Raw genomic sequence first — 24,434 nt, 5'->3', positions numbered from 1 at the left:
ACAACAAAAGAAGTTATGTCTAAAAGCAGACAATTTGAAGAAAACTCATTAGCATATATCAAAGACTAATAATAGAGCTTCAACGTGACACAGATGTTTTTTTAAAATTCGTGTTTATTTTTAAATACTGGAATTTATCAACTTACCCGAAAAAGTTTTGACACTCACACCAACCGAGAAACAATTATTATAAACTGGGAAATATCTACCACAGTGGCGCCATTGCTACGGTGATAGTTTAACTTCGTCAAATACCGTTTGCAATAGTCAAAATGTAGAGATCTGCAACGAATAGCTGTGAAACCCACCTAGCCCATATTACAAGACCAGCCCATATTTGCAGCCTTTCCTCTATGTAAAAATTTTTTTTATTAATCAGCTAAGTACTTTCAACTGGTTACGTGCCATCATCAGAGCTTCCTAAAAGGACATTCAAGTTAAGAGATTTTTTTTTATAAAAATACAAGATTGAAAAAACGTGTCCTATGTTTCTTTTCATCAGCATTTTTCAGTGCGTCACAAATGATAGAAAAAAAGGTAAGTCCGTGATAATATACATTTATAACAGTTATTCTAACATGACATTTTAGCTAATTCTGACATTTGTCACATTTTATTTTCAATTTGGAATAAAAACAAATCAAATGTGTTTCTTGCATTTATAAAATGGTATTTTCTTTGATTTGTATAGTCTTATAAATTGTACAGATTATACTTTATCGTATATATTATATAATTCGTAAATATTTTTTTTGATCATAGTGCCATCTATTGACATCTAGAATAGATGTTATAAATGTCACCGCGAAATGTAATAACCGACGTGCGTTTTTTCTGTCACATACAATTTAATGCGTTAGAAAGAAATCGAAAATCTCTGACGCACTGAAAGATGCTCATGAGAAAAAGAATATTATAAATCCTTCATAGAAGAGCAATTGTCAAACAACACATTAAAAACATAGATACTGGGCAAAGCTACAGATCTCGGGTAAAAAACCCCTTAAGATTAATAAATTCACATCTAAATTTTTTCTATTTTAAAAAAGACAATATGGCTGCGTCAAACCATTGTGATTTCACGTGAACAGCTGAGGACAGTCATTCATTAAAATGATAAAGAAGGTAGCGTTCAAAGAAACCACTATCTTATGCGACCTCTATATTGGTAAATAATAATTAAAAATAATTAAAATCGAAAACGACTAGAGTCATTTGACTTGGGTCATTTTCAATTTTAATTAATTTTTAATTATTATTTACCAATATAGAGGTCGCACCTAATTAGGTTAATCTCTTCTGTGCAGTTTTTTGTGCATTTTAAGAGTTAAAGGACGTTTCTTTAACTACAGTCTAATTAATGCGCATGCACAGAAGAAAAAGAAGATGAAATTAAAGAAGAGTTTTATGATGAACTAGAGTCCGCATATCAGTCATGCCCAAAAAATGATATAAAAATAAACTATGGAGTCCTAAATACCAAAGTTGAAAGAGAACAGCAATTCCAACCCACAAAATAGGTAGGCACAGTCTCCATGAACAATCAAATGACAGTGGCAATAGGTTAATAAACCTAGCAAGATCACTAAACATGGTGATTGCTAGCACATACTTCGCTCGCAAAGATATACACAAAGGTACCTGGAAATCCCCAGATGGACTAAGTAAATATGATAGATCATGTTTTTGTAGACTCGAGACACCAATCGAATATAATAAACGTCCGCACCAGAAGAGGGGCAAATGCGGATTCTGATCACTACCTGGTCGAAAGTAGACTAAGGGCTAGAATTTCAGACATAAAAAAGGAAAGAGGAGCTAAACATGAACGATACAAGGTAGAAGGAATCAAAGAAACAAACAAAAATAAAGAGTATAAATAAAAGATAAGCATCAAACTAGAACACAGACTAAAACATGAAAACCCAAATAAGGAGTGGGAAGAGTGCAGAGAAATCATTAAAGACACAGCTAAAGAAGTATTAGGCATAGAAGGAAAAGAAAGAAGAACAAGAAAGAATGACTGGTTTGACGAAGAATGTCATATTATAACAGACAAAAAAAAAACAGAGCATATACTGATGCAACAGGGGCACAGACCCTAGACCAATAGAATAGAATAGAACTGATAAAAAGAACTGAATAGAACTGATAAAAAGAATCTCTAAAATAGAAAGTAAAATCCGGATACAAAACGAACTAACGGAAACAATAGATGTGAAAAAGGGACTACGCCAGGGAGACGCTCTATCATGCATCTTGTTCAACATCGTACTCGAGAAAATAATGAGGAACACAACAGTCAATACTCGAGGAACAATCGTTAATAAAAGCGTGCAAATACTAGCATTTGCAGATGATGTTGACATAATCGCAAGATCAAGAAGAGAAATGATAGAGGCTGTCAATCAAATAGAATGAGCTGCACAAAATAGTGGCCTTAAAATCAACCAGAAAAAAACAAAATATATGCAGGTAAGTAAAAACGCAGAAATAAGGCAGCCACAAAATATAACAATAGGAGAATACAACATTGAGGGGGTAAAAAACTTTACATACTTGGGATCCCTAGTCACGTCTGATAATAACGAAGCGGAGGAAGTGAAGAGGCGAATATTTATTGCCAATAAAATTTACCATGGTTTAATTCGGCAACTAAGATCAGATAACGTTGCAAGAAAAACAAAATGCCAAATATACAAAACCTTAATAAGACCGGTATTCACATACGGCTCAGAAACCTTGACACTCACTAGAAGAGAGGAAACATTGCTAGCCAACTTTGAAAGAAAAATCTTGCGACACATATATAAGGCACAAAAGAAACCGGAATTTGGCGAAGAAGGTACAACTTTGAACTATACAAAATATACCAGGATCCGGATATCATAATATTTATTAAAAATAGGACGGCTGCGTTGGATGGGACATGTAGAAAGGATGAAAAAAGGCGAAATACCAAACAAAATATTCAAACAGATGCCAGTAGGAAAAATAACAAGAGAAAGAACGAAGCTGAGATATTTAGAACAAATAGAAAATGATATAATAACCTTAAAAATAAAAAACTGGAGAAAAAAGCACGAAACAGATCAGAATGGAGAAGAATCCTGGAACAGGCTAAGACCCAGAAAGGGTTGTCGAGCCAGTGATGATGATGATGATGATGATGACCTAATTAGGTTAATCTCTTTTGTGCAGTTTTTTTTGTCCTAGATATTATGATATTATGAAACCTAAATACTTGTACTTGTCTGCTCCTCTGATTTATGTCTAAAAAAGTGTATTTGCAGGAATACTTTTTAAAATGGCCCCTATTATTAATGTACATATGTCGTGAAATATTTAAGCCTTTTCCGGTTAATCTGAAAAAAAAATTCAAAATCCGCACTTCCTTTTTTCCAGAAAATAGCTCGACTCTAAATTATTTAAGTTGTTTGTGTGGAAAGTTGGAAGAAGGGAACTTTAGAGGGTCTAATAAGTCTCTAAACGACCACAACCACCGCGTTCCATACTTCACAAACTTGTCGAACTTCGCCCACGACTAAATTAAATGCGTCACATTTTTCAGACTTATGAAGAAAATTTGTTTGGTAATTAGTTAACACTGGATTTCTTGCGCCCCCAAGACACTTTTTGTAATTTAAGGGATGGCTAATTATAGTGAAAGAGATTTAAAATATAAAAGATTAAATTACTTTTTATCGTTCCCACTAAAATAACAATCTTCGATAAAAGTTTACAAACACGAGAAGCATCGTCAAAAGAAATTTAATATTCAATTAAATATAAAGAATAGTATCGGATGTAATTATAAAAATATCAGTATAAACATTGTGTATAAGTCGATGAAATTTTATTAAAGATTATAATCCAAATTCTAATAATCTAATAAAAGAACAGCGACAAAATTCAGTATTGCTCCAATATTCCAAGAAGATTGCTAGTCCAGTATATTATGTTATCAATGTACATTAATTTAGTTTCAGTGTTTCATTTTTAGTCGAAGCAATAAAGCACTGAACCTCCGAAAAAAAAAGAATGTCTGTGTACTTTGTACGCACGTAAGAAGTTATACTTCTAAATATGATTTCAATGAAAGAAATATACTTTCGGACAGTTTATTTGTATTTTATTTAAAGATTAAATTAATTTTTACTAACTACTTTCCAAAAATTTTTATTAAAACACTACCAAAAATTAAAAAAAGATTAGAAAACACCAGGATTTGAACCGGGGACCTCTTGATATCCAGCCCAATGCTCTACCACTGAGCTATACCCTTTTGTTTATACGGGCTACAAGATTTCTCAGACATAGTGACAAACATACGAAGTGAATTATAAAATACTTAAAATATTACTTATTATCTTATTCCCGAGGTAGACAAGTCCAAATACACAAAAATTATAATAATAGTTATTTATGATATAAATGTTAAAAGCACAATTTTAAGGCACGTGTGTGAAAGATTCGCTTCGCTCATTCTGCAATTCACATGAGTGCCTTAAAAATGTACTTTTTAACACCTATATCATACATTATTTTTTCTACAAACGTCTTATATACCTATCAACAATTATAATTTATTCATTCTCAATTACAGGACAATATCTACAAAAACTTTTACTTGAACTTTACTGACATTCCATTTTTATATTTTTCTTGACATTGCATCAGAACTGCCTATACTGTCAATAAGTAAATCATAACAACTATAGAATAATATCTACTTTTATTTTTGTATATTCTAACAAATTTTAATAGTTTTTTTCTGCAAACGTGTTAAAAATGCAATAATACAGTTTAAATTAAATAAAAAAAAAACCTTTTAAAACAAATTTTTCAAATTGCCCAAGTTGTATTATTAATATTAATGTTAATAAATGAAATATAAATATTTTGACGTTTCACAATTTGACAATTCACTTTTAACTGCAGTGCCTTAAAATTTTTAAAGCGCTGGTGCTTTAAAGTATTGTCCTTTTCATGATCATTTTTCAGTGCGTAAAAAATGATAGGAAAAAGCGTAAGTCCGCGATAATACACATTTATGACATTTATTCTAACATGACATTTTAGTTAAATCTGACATTTGTCACATTTTATTTTCAATTTGGAATAAAAACAAATCAAATGTGTTTCTTACATTTATAAAATGGTATTTTCTTTGATTTGTATAGTCTTATAAATTATACAGATTATATTTGTAATATTATTATCCAATTTAAAAAAATTATTTTTTTTATTATGGCGCCATCTATCGACAACTAGAATAACTAGAATAAATGTTATAAATGTCACCGACGAAATGTAATCACCGACGTGCCTTTTTTTCTGTCCCATACAATTTAATGCGTTAGATAGAAATCGAAAAACTGTGACGCACTGAAAGATGATCATGAGAAAAAGAATAGCATTTTTAACGCTCCTATGGAGTGCTATAAATTGCATTTTTAATACGTTTATAGAAAAATATATTTAAAAACACTAATATATCCTTTCTACACCTTTTCTGGACTGATACATACATAAATTAAAACATTTAGTAACGAACTCCATACTGTCTGTGTGCGCATGCGCGCAGATTAATAAAATTTCACCCTCAATCGCGCCTAAAGAAGTATAACTTCAAAAAAAAAACGACAAGACGGATCTTAGTAATTCTTTTTGCATTCGATTCGTGAATGCGCCAGGAAACTTTGTGACCCTGAGCCATGATATAATATTGAAAAACTGCATACAAAAAAATGCATGCTTAAAGTGCATCTCAAACAAACAATAAAAAATTCAGAACTCGTCAATTATCGGCGGAAATGAGTTCAATTTTGTTACTAGAAGGTTTTTGGGGTAGCTAAAAACGAATATGACGTCGAAAGTGATCTCCGGAGTACCTGGTGCCCAGGGTAACTACTGTTTACCTCGTCTTGTGGAGTTTTCGGCAACTTTATTAAAAATTGGTTAAAAATCATTACTTAGGGGTTTTTGGGGCCGCTAACGACGAATATAACATAGGAAGTGATTTCCGGAGTACCTTGTGCCCAGGGTACCACTGTTTACCTTGTCTTATGGAGTTATCGGCAAAAAATTTATTAAAAAATTAGTCAAAAATAATTACTTGGGGATTTTTGGGTCGCTAACGACGAATATAACATCGAAAGTGATCTCCGGGATACCTGGTTCCCAGGGTACCTACTTCTTCTGGAGTTTTCGACAAGTCCCTTTAAAAGTTAGCCAAAAATCATAACTCGGGGGTATTTGGGTTGCTGACGACGAATATGACATCGGAAGTGATCTACGGAGTGCCCGGTACCCAGGGTTTCTAATGTTTACCTCGTTTTCGGGAGTTTTCGGCAAATTCATTAAAAAATTAGTCAAAATTCATTACTTGGGGGCTTTTGGGGTTATATTCCTATTTGACATGAGAAATAAAAGACTCGATTTATATTTAAAATTCAAATTAAAATAAAAATTTTCATATTTCTCAACCACGAGCATATAAATTTTGAACACCCTGTATAAGACAAATTTTGTAAAAATAGTTATAGCTAGTTTTTAAGAAAGTGTTTTCGCAGAATTGTTTACTAGCCTTATGAACAATGCATTTAAGTAAGCAATTAGGGTGCTCGTTTAAGAAAGTGTTCTTTGAACTGTTTATCAAAACCACGGACATTATATTTTATTAAACAAAAGAATAGGTCATTAAGTTTTTCAAGATATGCGGGTAGGTAATTCATTAGCCGCACGGAACATAATAGATAGTTAAAATATACCTGTGTATTAAGATTCTTAAACATAGATAAAAATATGATTAGTGTAGAAAATAGAATTAAAATAGTCGGAACATTATTTTTTCTTGGAAATCCATAAGACATGTTTAGAAAAAGAAAAGAGTTTTGTGGTAAATACGACATAATTGAAAGTTGTTTTGATTGGTTGGAAAATTAATTCTGGATGGGAACGATTTGGAAGGATGAGAATGAATGAGGAGTTAGGGTCAGTCTGTTTTGTTGGATCGAAAGGAAGAGTCCAGTTTTGAGGGTAGTGTATAAAAAAAGTAAAACGCCGGTTGGTTTTTTGGAAAAGTGACAAACATCATATCCTGGAACGAGTAATGGGAAAAGTCGAGAGATGATATAGCTCCTTGAGTCTAAAGCATCCGGTGTTTGTTTAAGTGTTTCAAAAGGTTGGAATACTGCATCAGGAGAAAGCCGAAACGAGTACTGTACGAGGCATAGTGAGGAAAGGGAGAACGAGTTTGCAGAGGAGCAGGGACATTATTGGAAAACGTGGACGAGTTTCTTTGGATCGCAACACCAGCAAAGAAGAAAACGTGTGTTGTGTGAAGACATTGTCGAATCATCAGCAAAGGTCAGTTTTAATTTTTTTGTTGAGACATAAATGTATGGTTTTGCGTATTAAATACCACAGTGCATATTGAACTGCACATTTCACTAGTATAAAATCATCAAACCTCAATCAATTTTGTTACTTATAAATCATTATACTTGTTTTTTTTTTGTATACAATAATATTGATAAAATAATTTTTTTTATCAAACAAATTTGAACAGGTAGAACATCCTGTATAGCAGAGGTAGAGATTCATATTTAATTATTAAAAAAAAAATAAATTTGGAGACAAAAAGAAATAAGATTCATATTTTCATAATTGTTAGATAAAATAAGGATAGAAGAGTAAATAAAATTTGCAATATTAAACATTTATTTCCGCTTGATAAAATAAACGACTTTTGTAATTTCTAATTGAAATTCATATGTGTATTATTTTATTCTCTTTTATCTATCCCTATTAGGAAGCCACTGGGAAATATTTTGAAGCCACGAAAGTAAGTATTGATAGCATAATTTAGCCCTGAGATTTACAATTTATTTATGTTTGACTTGTTTGATTAATAAGATAATTAATTGATTAATTTAATCAAAGTAGATCACAATAATATATAACTCAACACCCTCTAGGAAGAGCCCATGGTGGTACTGCTATAATTATAAAAAATAGCATTAGACACCATGAAATAATCAAGCATAGTAAAGTAAACTTTGTTTGAAATAATCAAGCATAGTGAAGTGATTGGAAAAGCCGCTTATACTATCTGCAGTTAACTGTTCACCAAACAAAATTGTTATAGAAGGATACTTCAAGACATACTTTAACAAGCTCGGAAATCGTTTCATAGCTGCTGGTGATTATAATGTTAAACACCTTCATTGAGGATCAAGACTAATAACTTTTCGAGGTAGAGAATCAATAAAAAGTGTCCAAAACAATAATTTACTAATGGCATCCACCGGTAAACCGACGTACTGGCCAACGGACACACGAATAGTGCCAGATCTCATCGACTTCTGTATTATCAGAGCTATCTCTGTAAACTACTTGAAAGTTCAACCTTTGTTCGAACTCTCATCAGATCACTCTCCCTTCATTATTACCCTAAGTACACAGGTGCACCACATCACAAAACCACTAGTTTTATCCAACAGCCGGACAAACTGGAATACCTTCAGTGATATAATAAAAAATAGTATAAATTTGAACCTTCCACTAAAATCTGAGCAAGTTATAGAAGAAGAAGTCAAACATCTAACTGTAAAAATTCAACAAGCCGCATGGGAAGCCTCACCTGATATATCATATGCTAAGAGACCGGGCTCATACCCGCTCTATATAAAAACCATGATATACGAGAAAAGACAATTAAGAAAAAGATGGCAGACCACCCGTGCTCCAGTAGACAAAACCAAATACAACAGAGCAACCCGTCAATTAAAAAAGGTCCTACAGGAACACAAGGAACAAGAAATAAATTATTTTCTAGAGAATCTGTCTAGCTCTGAAGAAAAGAACTACTCGTTATGGAAATTCTCTAAAAAACTCAAAGCACAATTACAAACTAAAGAACCGATAAGAAAAAATGATAGCACCTGGTCTCGAAGTGACGAAGAGAGGGCTAACACCTTCGCTTAACATCTTCAGTCAGTTTTCCAATCGCACAAGAGAGAGGTTCCAGAGAATGAAGAGAAATTTATTACAGATATAGCAGATGAACCATACCAGATGTGTCTTCCAACCAGAAAAGTTAAAATTACTGAAACTGAAGAAGTAATCAAAAACCTGAATACAAAAAAAGCACCTGGATACGACACCGACAACCGATAATATCGATCTACTACTAGCACTCTAGCTAGATCGATACGATTATCGATCTAGCTAGTGTGGTCGATGGTCGATCATGAAGGCAGGTCCATGTCGGCATGTCTTTCATATTTCGCTGTGGAAAACACCTCCAGTTACTTTGGCACGCAGATGGGTTCCTTATTGTTTTAATGTTAATAATAATTGAAGAAGTGAAATGAAGCCGTTTTTTTAGTTAAAATTGTGTAATGAAACAGTGCAATTAGCAGAATAGAAAAACAAGCGTTTAAGTGTAAGCGAATTATCTGGAACACAGTTGTAGATTGACGTGGCTCTAAGATTTATTATAATAGTCTCCTGGCCAAGTACCATGGACCGTTTCAGATCCATCAGTGAACCATATTATATCCACATTAACATTTTGGTACTTACTGTTCTCTAGTTGGTATAACTGTGTTGCTCTTCTCAGTGAAGATTAGTTCTGCTCTCATCATGTATCTGATTTCATCATAAAGATAGATTTCGAAAGTATAGTACCAGTAGTGTTTTTGTGGCTAAAACATAATTCGGCCTCCACTTGTTGTTTGCTTTGACTCTCAGGATAGGCATAAAGAATACCGCCTAAATATAAAATTCCAGCAGAAAGAGATCTGTGTTAGCCTCTATACGAAGCCCTTTATGTACTATTCAAGGCTCTTTGAAGCACTTGTCTTTGTAGTGTGGTGAGAGAGATTGCCCAATATTGTATAGCCATTTTTCTCTGCCAAAATATTGAATTATAAGTAACTGTCGGTCATATTTCTGATACGTATAATCAACAGATTACCTTTAGTTTCAATCACCAAGTTTTACCTACAACTCTTCTGCATTTCCAGAAGAGTCGCTTAACTCTGTTGATTAAATTGTTAATATGAATGCTCCAATTGACTGTGGAATCCAGGGTTTCCTTAGATACTTACCACCTTGGTTCTTTCTCGTACCTTCTACTCAATTAATTTCAGCTTACTCAGTCCAGCAAGTTTCCTCTTATTTAACCAATTTTAAAAGAGTTTGTTCTCTATATAATGAAGGACATATCGGATCTGATCCACAACAGTGCTGGGAAATTTTACGCTATTTACACAGTCACTATTATAATATATAGTCACCTGAAAACCCTGGATTCAGATTCCTTGGCGCTTAGTCGACAAATTAAAAAAACATAATTTTCTTAAAAAATTTATTTAGTAATAACTGGGTAACAAAGTTAAATCAGTATTAGTATACTCTACCAAAGCCCGTAATAAATCAGCTTCTTCTCCAGAAACATCCCATCCTTTAAGTTGTCCAATTTCCCTTAACTTTGGACAATGTCCCATTAGAAGTTGCACGGTAGTAGTAGTCAGACACCTAGCAGAGGAAAACCACAACTCCTCTAAACTAGCAAAGTCACATTCAGCACAAAGTCTAAACACGTCTCCATCTGTCATACGTATAACCGATCCCACATTTATTCTCTTTAGAAACGGCGAATTTTCCATAATATACCTAATAACATGATCTGACACTTCACAGTAGCAAAACTCTACATTCTCCAAGCTCATAAAATAAGTATCTGAGTTAGTAAAAGTAAGTTTCATAAGATAACACTCAAATATCTTGAGATTCGGCGCCAAGAGACAAATTTGCGACAAATCCAAAGAAGTGTCTTTACTATGATTCAATTTAAGCGACTCCAATTGGGATCCGGAGATTGTGAGAAACATCAGGAATTCCTCAACGTCACATTTGGTTAATTTAAGCGCATGGAGTTTGTGTAACTTTGTCAGTTTTTCGAGGACGCCGCTCTCCGCGCCGTCCAGATGTAAGTTTTCCAAGTCGGGACACAGACTCAGAATGGTGTCCATTACGCTGTTCGTTGTTCCGGTATCATGGAGATACTTTAATTTCGTTTTGTGTTTCGGAAGTTTATTATGAAGTAAGAACAGAGCGCTGCCAGTAAATGAATACGTCCTTAAAGAAACTAAATTGGGTAAATTTTCTAATAGATCTGCTATTAGTTGACTACCGCTGTTTTCGTCTGTTTCGCAGATTAGAGTTTTGCCGAAGCTGCCGATGCTGAGGATTTGTAAGGTTTGGCTTTTTAGCGCATTAATTCCTTCCACTGAAACAAAAAAAGTCAATATTAAAAGGCTTAAAATATGCTACGTAAAAATTCAAAATAATGAAGTATCTAATGAAAAATACCGCAAAGTAATTTTATAGATGTCTGCTCTCGGTTATAATAATAATAAAAAAAAAGAATGTGTCTGTACTTTGTACTCACGCAAGAAGTTATACTTCTATTATATAATTTCAACAAAATAAATATACTTAACAGTTACAATACCAAAAATTAACAATAATTACCAAAAATTAAACAGAACTTAACAATACCAAAAATAAAAAAAATGAATATGAATCGTCCGGGATTTGAACCCGCGATCTCTCGATCTCTTGTCCAATGCTCTACCAACCGAGCTATCAAGCCCTGTGCTATTGACGTGTCGGATATAATTACACATCACGGTGACAAATAGATCAAAGTGAAGTATAAAAATAGATATTTTATAATCTTACGCCCGAGGAAGACAAATCCAAAGAGACAAAAATTATAATAAATAATACATTTACTAAGAACACTAATATATTCTTTTAATTACTTATTTGCGCTTATACATACATAATTCGAAAGATTAGCAACGAACTGCATACTGTCTGTCTGCGCATGCGCCAGGGAATTGTAAAATTTCACCCTCGATCGTAAAGAAGTATAACTTCAATAAGCATAATATTTAAAGCAAACAACTTTCACCTTTGTCGAGCGGCATAATTTTACAACGGCAACAGACGGCATAGGTACAATAATTGTACCTGTTACTATATTTTCTTAAAGATTCCTTAATTTAAAGGGAAATATTTGTTAGTTCTAGGATAATATTATTATTAGTATTAAATTATATTCGGTAATTTGTTCTTTTACGGATCTACAAACCGTTACAAAAGATTAGAAGCCGGTTTTAAGTGACCCCTCTTATCTATCGTAAATTATTGAAATTAATGCAACAATAAACTTGTAAATAGTTGTCTTAAACAAATTGTAGGAAGAGTAGCATTGCATTTTATTTCAATTGGAAACATAGATTTCATCCACATTTAGATTGATGTTTCTACATCTAGTTTACCGAAATGCCGACAAAAGAGGTATACATAGAATCAACGAATAAAACTTGTGTGAGATGTGCAATATGAGTTTCTGCTACTAATACGTGAAGCAATGTCTCGTGATTGTTTTAAGACCATGCTAAGATTTTACAACGAATATACCCGCCAATAACGCAAAAAAGCCGCTAAAGCCATGGTTTGTTAGAACAGTGAGCGACGCACGGCATACGCGTACAGCAGAATCTGTTGTACTCGACGCACGGCAGATTTGAGTGAGTCGGTTTGTTAGCATATTCTCTCGCTTTCAAAATAGTTTGAGTTTGATATTTGTTCTCATGGAGGGTGTAAGTAGAAAAATGAATTCTGGCAAGATCTAGGCAATAACTTTATTACTCCTAGAACAGGATGAGGAAGAAGAGTTGATAATATTAAATTTAAATAAAAGAATTAAAAATGTAAACGAATTTTTTTCATGTCGTAATACAGAAGGTGCATTTAAATTAACAGTCGAAAGAAGATTGTTTCAGAACGAGGAAATATTTCGAGAATATTTTAGACTTTCCAGGGATTTATTTGAAACTGTATTACAATTTATAAGATGATATTATTAAAAAACCCTACAACAAAAGGCAACATCCGATTTTTGCAGAAGAAAAATTAAGCATAACTTTGAAGTAAGCCTTTTTAATTTTTAGAGAAAAATAGAAACACAGTTAAGTACAAAAAAGAAAACTTGTTAAAAATGTAAAGTATATCATAAATATATCTTACAATTTGCAAGCCATGACGGATGCTGAGACTAAGGAAGATGAGGGAATTTTACAATTTATATGAACTGGAATTTGATTGAACTGGAATAATGATGCGGCTGTAGTTTCGTGTTGCAACGAAATTGAAAATGGTTATTCATTTTTGATTTACATTTACTCTGATTGGAGTACAAAGGGAAACATTCTCGTTGGAACTTTACCGCGCTGAGCAGATGGGACCTGAATTATAAATTGTAAAATTCCCTCATCTTCCTTAGTCTCAGCATCCGCTTTTTTTAAACACTTTAAAAAAGTTTTAATGTGTTTTCCACAAGAATGCTTCATTATTTGAATATTTCACATTGAATTAGTCTATTTGGAATTTTTAGAATATATACCTATTTTTCATTAGCTATAACTCTGCTTTTGCTAGGTATAGAAACCTAATATATAGGTACACCGTTTTTTTCAATTTCTTATAGGCTATAGTTTTGCTTAGAATATTTTTTTCGATAAAATGCTTACGTTTTGAGTTTTTGCGAAAAACCGTCTAAAAACGTGATTATTTTGTTAAAAAAAGAACATATTCACTTGCAAATAACTCGAAAACTGTTGATTTGGTGAAAAAACTCTATAGAAAAGAAGTTGCTTAAAATTAGTCAGTTTATCCATTTCGGGACTTGAACATATATTTTTTCACCGCCGAGATGGGGTGGAAGTCACCCCCAGGGCAAAAGCACACATCGGCACCATATCACTTTTTTGCTGTCACATGTTAGTTATGCCTATGCCGAATTTCATGTCGAGCCAAGCGGTTCTTTAAAATATACAGCAAAAACCGTGAAAGAATGTACTAGTAAACGCAGAGTTTTAAATGCTGTAATGGGTGGAATGCGTTTATAATTAAATTTAATGCCAATTAAAAAATGGACAAAAATAAAAAAATAATTAAAAAATAAGGGAAGAAAAACGAGGTCTGGGGTGCAGCTGCACCCCGCACCGCCTTACGAGGGTTAAATTAAGATGCTGCAACCATACTCCACTAGCCTTAATAACTTTCAAAATGTTATATAAAAAATAAAGTACCTAGGGGTTAGACTGTCCAGATGTAAATTTGTTGAAAAAAAAGTAAGACTTCATGTACCAAGATTAGGAGGATACCTCAAAAAACTTATGGTGTTACCTACATATTAACTGTGAGCTAATAACAAGAATCCAAAAGTGTAAGACTAATAATAACATACGCATCAGAGACAAGACCCGTCATAGCTGACACAAAAAAGCAGACAACGCTGGAAACAAAAGCAATGAGAATACCCAGAGCAATTATTACAGGAGACACGCTGAGAGATCAAATGAGTAATGAGATCAGAACAAAATGTTATCTGCAGGGTATAAATGAGTGGATACTAAATAAAAAAAAAGAACAATCACATCAGCATAATAGTAAGAATCGTTAAAATAGAAGGGACAAATCACCACGTGGTAGAAGAAGTATCAGCCGACCGCTCAACGCATGGAACGAAAATCTCCCATAAAGGTAACAACTCGCGAAAGAACAAGCTAAATTGCTTGTTCTTTGGAAGGAGGAGAAGGAAGAAGGTGAAGATATTTGGGAATTAATGTCATCAAATAAAACTTCCAATTCAACATAATCGCCAAAAAATTTAACATGTTAATTTCCTCAAAAAAGACAAAATGCATGGTTATAACAGCAGATCCAGTTAGATGTAAATTGAAGCTGGAAGGTCATATAATAGAACAAGTGATGGAGTTTAAATACCTAGGCATCACACTATCTAGCTACGGTAGGCTCGAAACAGAAGTGGAATATCAAGTGAATAGAGCTATCAGAGCCGCAGGTTACCTGAATGACACAATATGGGGAAATAAAAATATCGGAAAAGAAATGAAAGGCAGAATTTACAAAACAGTCATCCGACCAATAATGACATATGCGGCAGAAACACGACCCGACACAGAGAGCACAAAACGATGGCTCGAAACAGCAAAGATGAAAACCCTTCCAAAAATCGATGGTAAGACTCTATGGGACAGAGATAGAAGTAGAGATATACGACGGAGATGCAAGGTGGATAACATTAATCACTGGGTAAGGAACAGAAGAATAGAATGGAATGACCACATAAGCCGAATCACAACAAATATGGTAGTCAGGACAGCGAGAGACGGTTCTCCAATAGGAAGACGATCAGTGGGAAGACCACGAAAACGATAAAACGACAACTTACTAGAGGCATGTTGAAAAAACAGAGAGAGTCATGCCTATACAAAAAGAAGGAGAAGAAGAAATAAAACCTGCGTGAAAAAAATAGCAATCAAAGAGCAAAAGACATATCAATGATAAGTAAGAAAGTAAGTAATCTATGTGTGATGGTACACTCGTAAACGAATGGCTCTAGAGCGCTGTCAGTAGAACTATTGTGAGACATTATGTGCAAGGAAGTTAATAAGTCAATAAAAAAATTGTTGCTATTTTATTAATTCAAAATAATCAAATAATTAATAAGTATACCTGTAAAACAAGCCTCCCCACTATAGTATCCAGTATATTTAGATTCTTTAAAGTCATTATATCACTCAATGCTTCGTTATTAGCCATGTGAGATGTAACAAGAATTTTAAGTCCCTTAACCTCTTTATTACTTGACTTAACTGCTCTGGAAAATTTCTTACCCCACACCTCTTTGAAATTAAAATGCTGCAACCATCCTTCACTAGCCTTAAGAACTTTCAAAACTTTATATAGAAGATAAGGTACCTAGGGGTTAGACTGTCCGGCTGCCATGTTGTTGAAAAAAAAGTAAGACTTCATGTACAAAGACTAGGAGGATACCTTAAAAACCTATGGTGTTACCTACATATTAACTGTGAGCTAATATCAAGAATCCAAAAGTGTAAGACTAATATTGACATACTCATCACAGACAAGACCCGTCATAGCTTACACAAAAAAAGCAGACAACGCTGGAAACAAAAGAAATGAGAATACCCAGAACAATTATTACAGGAGACACACTAAATAAAAAAAAAAAGAACAATAACATCAACAGAATAGTAAGAACCGTTAAAAAAAAGAATGTGTGTGTACTTTGTACGCACGTAAGAAGTTATACTTCTATTATATAATTTTAACGAAGTAATTGTATTCTATTTAAATATTAAACTAACTTTCTTATCTACCACTTTCAAAAAATTTTTATTAAAACAACTAAAAAAAAAATGAATCCAGGAGGATTGGAACCCGGGACGTTTCGAACTCTGACCGAACGCTCAACAACTAGACCACCGAGGTCATGTGATTGACACGTACGTTTTGGATATAATTATGAGTGCAGCTGATCTCACTACTACCAACTTTGTTAAATTTCGAAACAGTAATTTCACTTTTATTTAATAATGGTACGGTAAACAATCCTCATTTTTTAATATGTTATTCCTTAAAAAATACCTTTAATTTAAGCACAAATAATTAAAAATCGTAAATTTGGGTCAAAAGTTATTAACTTTTTAAGAATTCCCATAAGAGCCCATGTTAAAACTTAACTTTGACCCTTAATAGTAAATAAATGGCACGGTAAAACATTTTTTAAAAAATCAAGTCTTAGTTTTTTGAAGTAAACTATAACATACTAAAATTTCATGCAAATCCTTAATTCTTTGCCGAAGGTGTAGAACGTGATTAAACTTGTGATATTTTGAAAATTGATCAAATTATTTTAATTTTGAATTGAAATGATTTAAGTGCACTTTACATCAACAATAAATTGAATAAGAAATTGACAAAGTTATTCAAGGCCAAATTTGACGAGTACAAAATGTATGGTTTGTAAAAGAAAATGAAGGAATTTGATGAAATAGAACAATTGGATATGTTTTATTTTGTCAAATTTCTTTATTTTCTTTTTATTCACGGCAAAATTGGATGTAGAATTGTGTTTTGTATAAGCCAAATTTGACCTTGAATAACTTGTTGTCAATTTCTTGTTCAATTATTGTTGATGTAAAGTGGACTTTAGAATTGAAAAAAAATACAACAAAACATATAGTAAGAAAACAATATATTAGGTGAATATTGATGGTAATCAAATTATATAAATAAAAGTATTACATTATTACATACTGTGTATTTTGGCAGATCAAACAGGTAGGTTTATACCCATGATACATTAACAATTATTACGTACCTGTTGCTTTTAAAAACTATTTAAAAGTCACTACAATATTATAAACTGTTTTGTTTCTGTCCTCACAACAATAAAACTAATATATTATACATTTGTTTACCTTTACCTTTTCCTCCAAACCACAGCTGTCCTACAGCTGCCATATTGGATAATTTTTGACATGTCATTTGAACATCCAATCAGAACAAAGTTATAATGCGTGTATGCGCCTGGGTGATGCGTATGCGCCTGGTTTTAACATATAAAAATTCACCCTCATCGCGCGTAAAGAAGTATAACTTCAATAAGGGACAAATCACCACGTGGTAGAAGAAGTATCAGCCGACCGCTCAACGCATGGAAGGAAAATCTCCCATAAAGGTAACAACTCGCGAAAGAACAATCTAAATTGCTTGTTTTTCGGAAGGAGTAAGAGGAAGAAGGTGAAGGTATTTGGGAATTACTACTACTACTACTACTACTACTACTACTACTACTACTACTATCGGTTTACAGAGTTCTCCGACGCCTTCCGACTCCTAACCGCCATTCTTCTCTGTTTAACCATAGACCTGGAGGGATTTCTCTTTCTCTAGTACTTTTTCAATTCCCTCCCTCCAGGTTCTTCTCGGCCTTCCTCTTTTTCTTCTCCCTTGTGGTGTCCATGCCAAAATCTGTTTACGGATCCTGTCATCTGGCATTCTCTGTACATGGCCGTACCATACCAGTTGTTTTGTTTTTATGTCATCAATTATTGTATGTGCTACTCCCATCATTTCTCGTATTCTCTCGTTCGGTATCCGATCTCTTCTTGATTTGCCTGCTGCTCTCCTCCAGAAGTCCATTTCTGTTACTAGTAACATTTTCTGCGCTCTTTGTTTCAGTGACCAAACATTTGGGAATTAATGTCATCAAATAAAACTTCCAATTCAACATACTCGCCAGACAATTTAACATATTAATTTCCTCAAAAAAGACAAAATGCATGGTTATAACAGCAGATCCAGTAAGATGTAAATTGGAGCTGGTAGGTCATATAATAGAACAAGTGATGGTGTTTAAATACCTAGGCATCACACTATCTAGCTACGGAAGGCTCGAAACAGAAGTGGAATATCAAGTGAATAGAGCTATCAGAGCCGCAGGTTACCTGAATGACACAATATGGAGAAATAAAAATATCGGAAAAGAAATGAAAGGCAGAATTTACAAAACAGTCATCCGACCAATAATGACATATGAGGCAGATACACGACCCGACACAGAGAGGACAAAACGATGGCTCGAAACAACAGAGATGAAAACCCTTCGAAAATCGATGGTAAGACTCTATGGGACAGAGATAGGAGTAGAGATATATGACGGAGATACAAGGTGGATAACATTAATAACTGGGTAAGAAACAGAAGAATAGAATGGAATGACCACATAAACCGAATCACAACAAATAGGGTAGTCAGGACAGCGAAAGACGGTTTCCCAATAGGAAGACGATCAGTGGGAAGACCACGAAAACGATGGAACGACAACTTACTAGAGGCACATTGAAAAAACAGAGAGAGTCATGTGTATACAAAAAGAAGAAGAAGAAGAAATAAAACCTGCCTGAATAAACTAGCAATCAAAGAGCAAAAGGCATAACAATGATAAGTAAGAAAGTAAGTAATCAGGGCCGGCGATAACGGGCCTGAAAGCGATGTACTGCAGGCGGGCGCCCCTGTTTGAGGGCGCCAAAATGAGATTTTTTCCGCTGCTGCGATATAAAATATTAATTTAAAAGAAACCGAAGGGCGCCTATGCTAGTTTTGCAGGCGGGCGCCTCATACCCTAGCGCCGGTACTGTAAGTAATCTATGTGTAACTATGTGTACTCGTAACCGAATGGCTCTAGAGCGCTGTCAGTAGAATTATACTGTGAGACATTATGTGCAAGGTAGTTAATAGGTCAATAAAAAACATTGTTGTTATTTTATTAATTCAAAATTATAAGATAATCAATAACTATACCTGTAAAACAAGCCTCTCCACTAATATCCAATACATTTAGATTCTTCAATGTCATTATAGCATCCAATACCTCGTCATTCGCCATGTGAGGTATAACAAGAGTTTTAAGTCCCTTTAAACTTCTTATTACTTGACTTAACTGTTCCGGAAAGTCTCTTACCCACACCCCTGTTAAATTAAGATGCTGCAACCCTACTCCACTAGCCTTAATAACTTTAAGAATTTTATCGTAGTAAAATTGCGGAAACATTCCCGTGTCCAATTTACCGACATCTTCTCGAAGAAGCACTTCAAGGCAACTGAACCGGATACTTGCATCCAAATTCACCGAACTCAGAATGATTTTTAGCAAGTCCTGCAAAACTTCGTAAGTAGTTGGTGCTAAGTAATTCGAGACTACTCCGTAGTTCTTTCCCTCGTCGTCTGAGAGGGCGAAGATAAGTTTGTTGGAGATGATTTTCAAACACTGAAGTTTTAAGGATATAACTGGGAGTTTCGGCGACATCGCTACGACGCCGAACAGCTGGTTGGGCTAGGAATAGAACTGATACTGAAACGAACTCGGTCGCCAACTGTCAGGGTTAAGTAAAAATAGTTTTGCGCGTTTATCTTGGTGCATTGTTTACATACACACTGAAAAAAACACAGATTTATTTTTGTTTCCCATTTTAAAAGCCAGTCCATTGTGAGAATAAAACTATGTTTCTATTTAGACGAAAGTATCTCAAAACTAGGATAATTGACACATAAGTGACAAACATCTACATAAACAATAATTAAACAAATATACAGTGAGGACGTTTGAGTTGGAATAAATTCTTTTTTTTTTCGAGAATGGGCGACTCTGGAGATAAATCCCGAAAGACGTCGATTTTTATTTTTAAATTATAATTTTTTGGCAAATATATCATACTAGTGACGTCGATGATTTTTTTAAATAAGAATAGGGGTCGTGTGATAGCTCATTCCAAAGGACATTTAATGCTCTATTCACTAATATAAACATTAACATAATTATTTATACAGGGTGTCCAAAAACATTTTTTTTACTTAAATTAATTGAGACAAAAAGAAGAATGCGTATCATTTATTTAATTCGAAATGCATTTTACTGTTATCCGAAAACAGAAAAAAATGTTTATTTGATAAATAAATATTGTTTTTCTATGGATGCTATAAAATATGCAACTTCTCTCACTACTTACATACATTCAAAACCCACAATTCCTCACGCAGTGAGAAAAGTCGGACATTGCAGTGAGAAATATTTTTTCTCACGGGTTCTCCTACAATCATCCATACTATGATCGTCGTTTCCATGGTAACATGCACAATACAAACAAAATAAATTAATATTGCCAAACAAATGTGTTAAAGCAAAACTTACCAGGAATTATCTTTCAAAACTATTCAAAAATAACTGTTAATTAGAATTTAAAAGAATAAGGTGTATAAATTTTAAGAATATTAAATACCTACATGTATATATTTTATTTCAAGTTATGCATATAATATACCTAAAAACACCTAAATTATTTAATTTTAATTTTGAAGTTTGAACTCTTGACAAAACCGCATCCATAGAAAAAGTGCAGTGTACAACACATCAGAAAATAAATCGCGCGTTAAGAAGAATACGCGCCAACCATTTAAAGTCACAATTCGCATGAGGACATTTATTTAAAATACGGGATAACCCGTATAACAAAAAGTTACATTCAAAGAATTCGCTACATACTAAAACATACAAAATATAACCAAATGCAACAGTACCAATACACATATTATCACAAAGCAAGAGATCTTTTTAGCCGAGTTAAATTTATATTGAAAATGTCACAATCGAATTCATTTAATAGCCCCCATGTATCTATCCAGTGGGTTGTGAATAACATAGGTTGTTCTGTGGAAAGGAATGTTGAAAACATTGTGGTAACGTAGAGCTTGGTTGGGAACATTAAAGTTAATCTGATAATTATTGCCAACACATGAGTTATGAACAAAATGTGTAAGACAAGAGACTGTACGGATAGTATATTTAAAGATGTTAAAACTATTGGAGAAAGTATAAAACCATTTTATATTGGAAGAAATGTCAAAAGATTGGAAACTTAAAACAAGGGTGATTAAATTTAAACAGAGGACAAGGTCTTCCTCCTTTTTTAAACTGCTCAAATTATCCTGCAGAGATATGTGGACTAACTTATAGGAATTTAACTTTTCCAAATTATAAATATTTCGCATATCTCATTCTAATCCGTAGCAACTTTAAGGTGGGTTTAATGGGCTCGAATACGGGGTTGTTTGCTCTTAAATAGAGGTTTTAAACAGCTATATCTTACTAATCATTCATTGTAATGAAAATCTATGCACAAAAAAATGTTAGTTATTAAAAAGCTACAATTTAGTAGTCTATCATTTTTTTCTTATCTCCAGTATTTTCGGAGATATTTTGATAAAAAAGGTGAAAAATACGAAATTGCAAAAAATCTATTTTTATTTAAACTCAAATGTTTCTAAAATTAGGCATTTTTAATAGGTCAAACTTCTTGTGTTTATTTAAAATGCATATATCAATGGAATTACAGAAAGGTAAAGACCTTAAATTAGGAGGGTAGTTAGGGGGTTGTTTTCACTGATTTCTTCGTAGAGATAAGCAGGTACCGAACTTTTTTGATCATAAATTGCTCAATTTTTATGCTAGAAACTTTTTATTATTATTTTTTTGAAAGATTTAATTGTATTCTTCAAAAAAAGATTATCTAAGTTTTCGTCGAAAAATGCAAAGTTTTTCCGTTATCTGGCTTTGAATATTTCAAATTATGCATTTGACGAAAAAAGCTAACCTTTAACATGACGTATCTCCGTTCGTATTGGTCGTAAATATATTATAGAAAACGAATTTGGTTTGTGTTACTAAAATATACGATTTTGAGTTCTACAGTTTTTTGATTAGATGCATATTTTTCGAGTTATTCTCAAAAAATCCTTAAAAAAGGTAGATTTTTTCGTCAAAAAACTGTTACTTTCAACCGCGAATAACTCGAAAAATATTAGTTTTACGAAGAAAATGTAAAAAACATTTTATTCTTAGAATTAAAATTTTTACATCAATTTACATGATTTAAATGTAATAAAATATCCCACCCCCGAGCTGGTGTGGCAACCACCCCAAGATTTTAGCGTACAGCGGCATGATATTAAAATGATCCTTAGACTATACCCTACCTTCTCTAAAAATTTCAACTAAATACATGCTGGACGAAAATAATGCGAGCCAAAATGTTACATTTGCTGGCTAATGCTATGTCGCGATTTTAAATTTTGGAAAGATTTCTCCACACAGATTCAGAAGTCTACCGTACCTTTCCGTTGTTATTACATTATTTATTAAATAAAAACAACCAAGTAAATATCTGTCCTTATTTTGACTATAATGTTTTTAATATTTATTTTTTTATTCGAATTAAATATTTGCTTCACTAAATACAAAAAATAAAGCAAACATAATTATCTATGGGATTATCTCATTTCTTTGTGTTTTAGATGCAAGTACACCTAACAGACTGCATTTCATTATAATTGTCTTGCGAGTACATATTTTATTATTAGTTAAGAGTACCTATCTATTATTAGAGTATCCAAAAATGAAAAAAATACACCATAACAAACATATCAAGATTTTTTTATTAACATGCTCCTACCTACAGCATTATTCCAGCATTACATATATTCCAGCATATACAGCATTGACCGCATGCCCCATTTCAATTTCTATCTTGCTCGATTCCACTTCATTTAAGGTACTAGTACACTTAGGAAGACCAAAGGTAAAGGTCAAGAATTTTTTTCTCAAAACCTTTATTTAAAACTGGCTGACCCGGCGAACTTCGTACCACCTTAGAAATATATAACATTTACTAAAGTTCACATGCTTTTTAGTTCCAAAAAATTGCGCTTTGTTTATCGTCATGGTAAAAGCCAAGGGTACGGCACATTGTAGATATCTGAAATCAAATGGCAAATCTGTTGGAATCATCGGAATACGCGGGACAAAGACATCCTCTCCTTTGTATTTCTCCTTGGTGATTGTGGCCCAGCAAATTAATAATAAATTTACTTGAGAGTTACATTGAGAAAGTAAACTACCAGTTAATCGCCACTACTACTTTCGATACATAAACAACTATATTGCTGTTTACTGAGTAAGAAATGACACCGTTAGGCGCCTGGTGGGATGACTGGTCTTTCAACTGATAATTATTACTGGTCAGTTATCGAACTCGGTTAGAAATTATTAAGTTACTAATCTGGCTATTAACAAATAAGAGTAGGTCATAAAACGGCAAAAATTCAGTGGTGTATGTATTTTTTAATTATTCTTGTTCCTTTGACACCATAAACCTGGATTGGTCTCTGCCTGTATAGTTATGTCCTTGTCCATTGTCGTACATTCGTAGTTTTCAGATCGTCTTCAACGTCAAACAACCATATGGTTCTAGGCCTTCATTTATTTCGTTTTGATGTCGACATCTATTGTAATATTTTCGTTATTGTTTTTGTATCTTCTTGTCTCTAGACATATACCATTCATAACAGTCTTTCATTTCTCACAAAATTTTACGATATCATACGCTCCATTGAATTCATTAATTTCGCCGATTCTCGATACTCGCGGAGTTGGCATCTAGGTTCATGACTTTAATTAAGATGATCATACGATCAAATGCATAGTTTGCGAGTCTATAAGGAACATACATACATACGTATATACAAACAATCATTTTTATTTATATAGAAGAGGTAATATTTAGATGGCTGTTAAAAAATAACGGTTGGTGATAGAAAAGTGAAAATTTAGGATTGTACGTATCTTTTGATTCTGCATCATATAAATTTAAAAAAGAACAATTTGTCCAAAAAAATAAAAAATAATTATGGGGGGGCAGGCCCCCATTTTACTTAGATTGGTCGTACCAATTTAGAAACCATCCCGGGTTCATGTACAACAACTTCGATTAAGGTCATCATACGATCAAATGCATAGTTTGCGAGTCTATAAGGAACATACACACATACATACAAATATTCATTATTATTTATATAGATGAGCATAAAACTTTTTACATATTAATATCTAACTCTTAGAG

The 24,434-nt window shown here is 33.2% G+C and overlaps 1 protein-coding gene across 1 annotated transcript; it reads right to left on the bottom strand.

Moving 5' to 3' along the window:
• Positions 1–10,364: 10,364 nt before the first annotated feature.
• LOC114336336 (uncharacterized) lies at positions 10,365–19,838 on the bottom strand. Its single transcript, XM_028286692.2, has 2 exons — positions 19,285–19,838; positions 10,365–11,302 (listed from the first exon to the last, which is right to left on the bottom strand). The coding sequence occupies exons 1-2, from the start codon at positions 19,787–19,789 to the stop codon at positions 10,383–10,385; spliced, it is 1,425 nt and encodes a 474-aa protein (XP_028142493.2). The 5' UTR covers positions 19,790–19,838; the 3' UTR covers positions 10,365–10,382.
• Between the last annotated feature and the right edge of the window lie 4,596 nt (positions 19,839–24,434).

Source organism: Diabrotica virgifera, chromosome 1, assembly GCF_917563875.1.
Source record: "Diabrotica virgifera virgifera chromosome 1, PGI_DIABVI_V3a".
Taxonomy (NCBI): Eukaryota; Metazoa; Arthropoda; class Insecta; order Coleoptera; family Chrysomelidae; genus Diabrotica; species Diabrotica virgifera.
The sequence above is the reverse complement of the archived record's forward strand: the minus strand, read 5'-3'. Positions and strand labels throughout refer to the sequence as shown.

Excerpts from the sequence above, each read along its gene's own strand:
- LOC114336336 (XM_028286692.2), bottom strand. The coding sequence starts at position 19,789 with ATGTCGCCGAAACTCCCAGTTATATCCTTAAAACTTCAGTGTTTGAAA. Across the intron at positions 11,303-19,284 it reads TGGAGAGGCTTGTTTTACAG|TGGAAGGAATTAATGCGCTA; the intron begins GTATAGTTATTG and ends TTTTTGTTTCAG.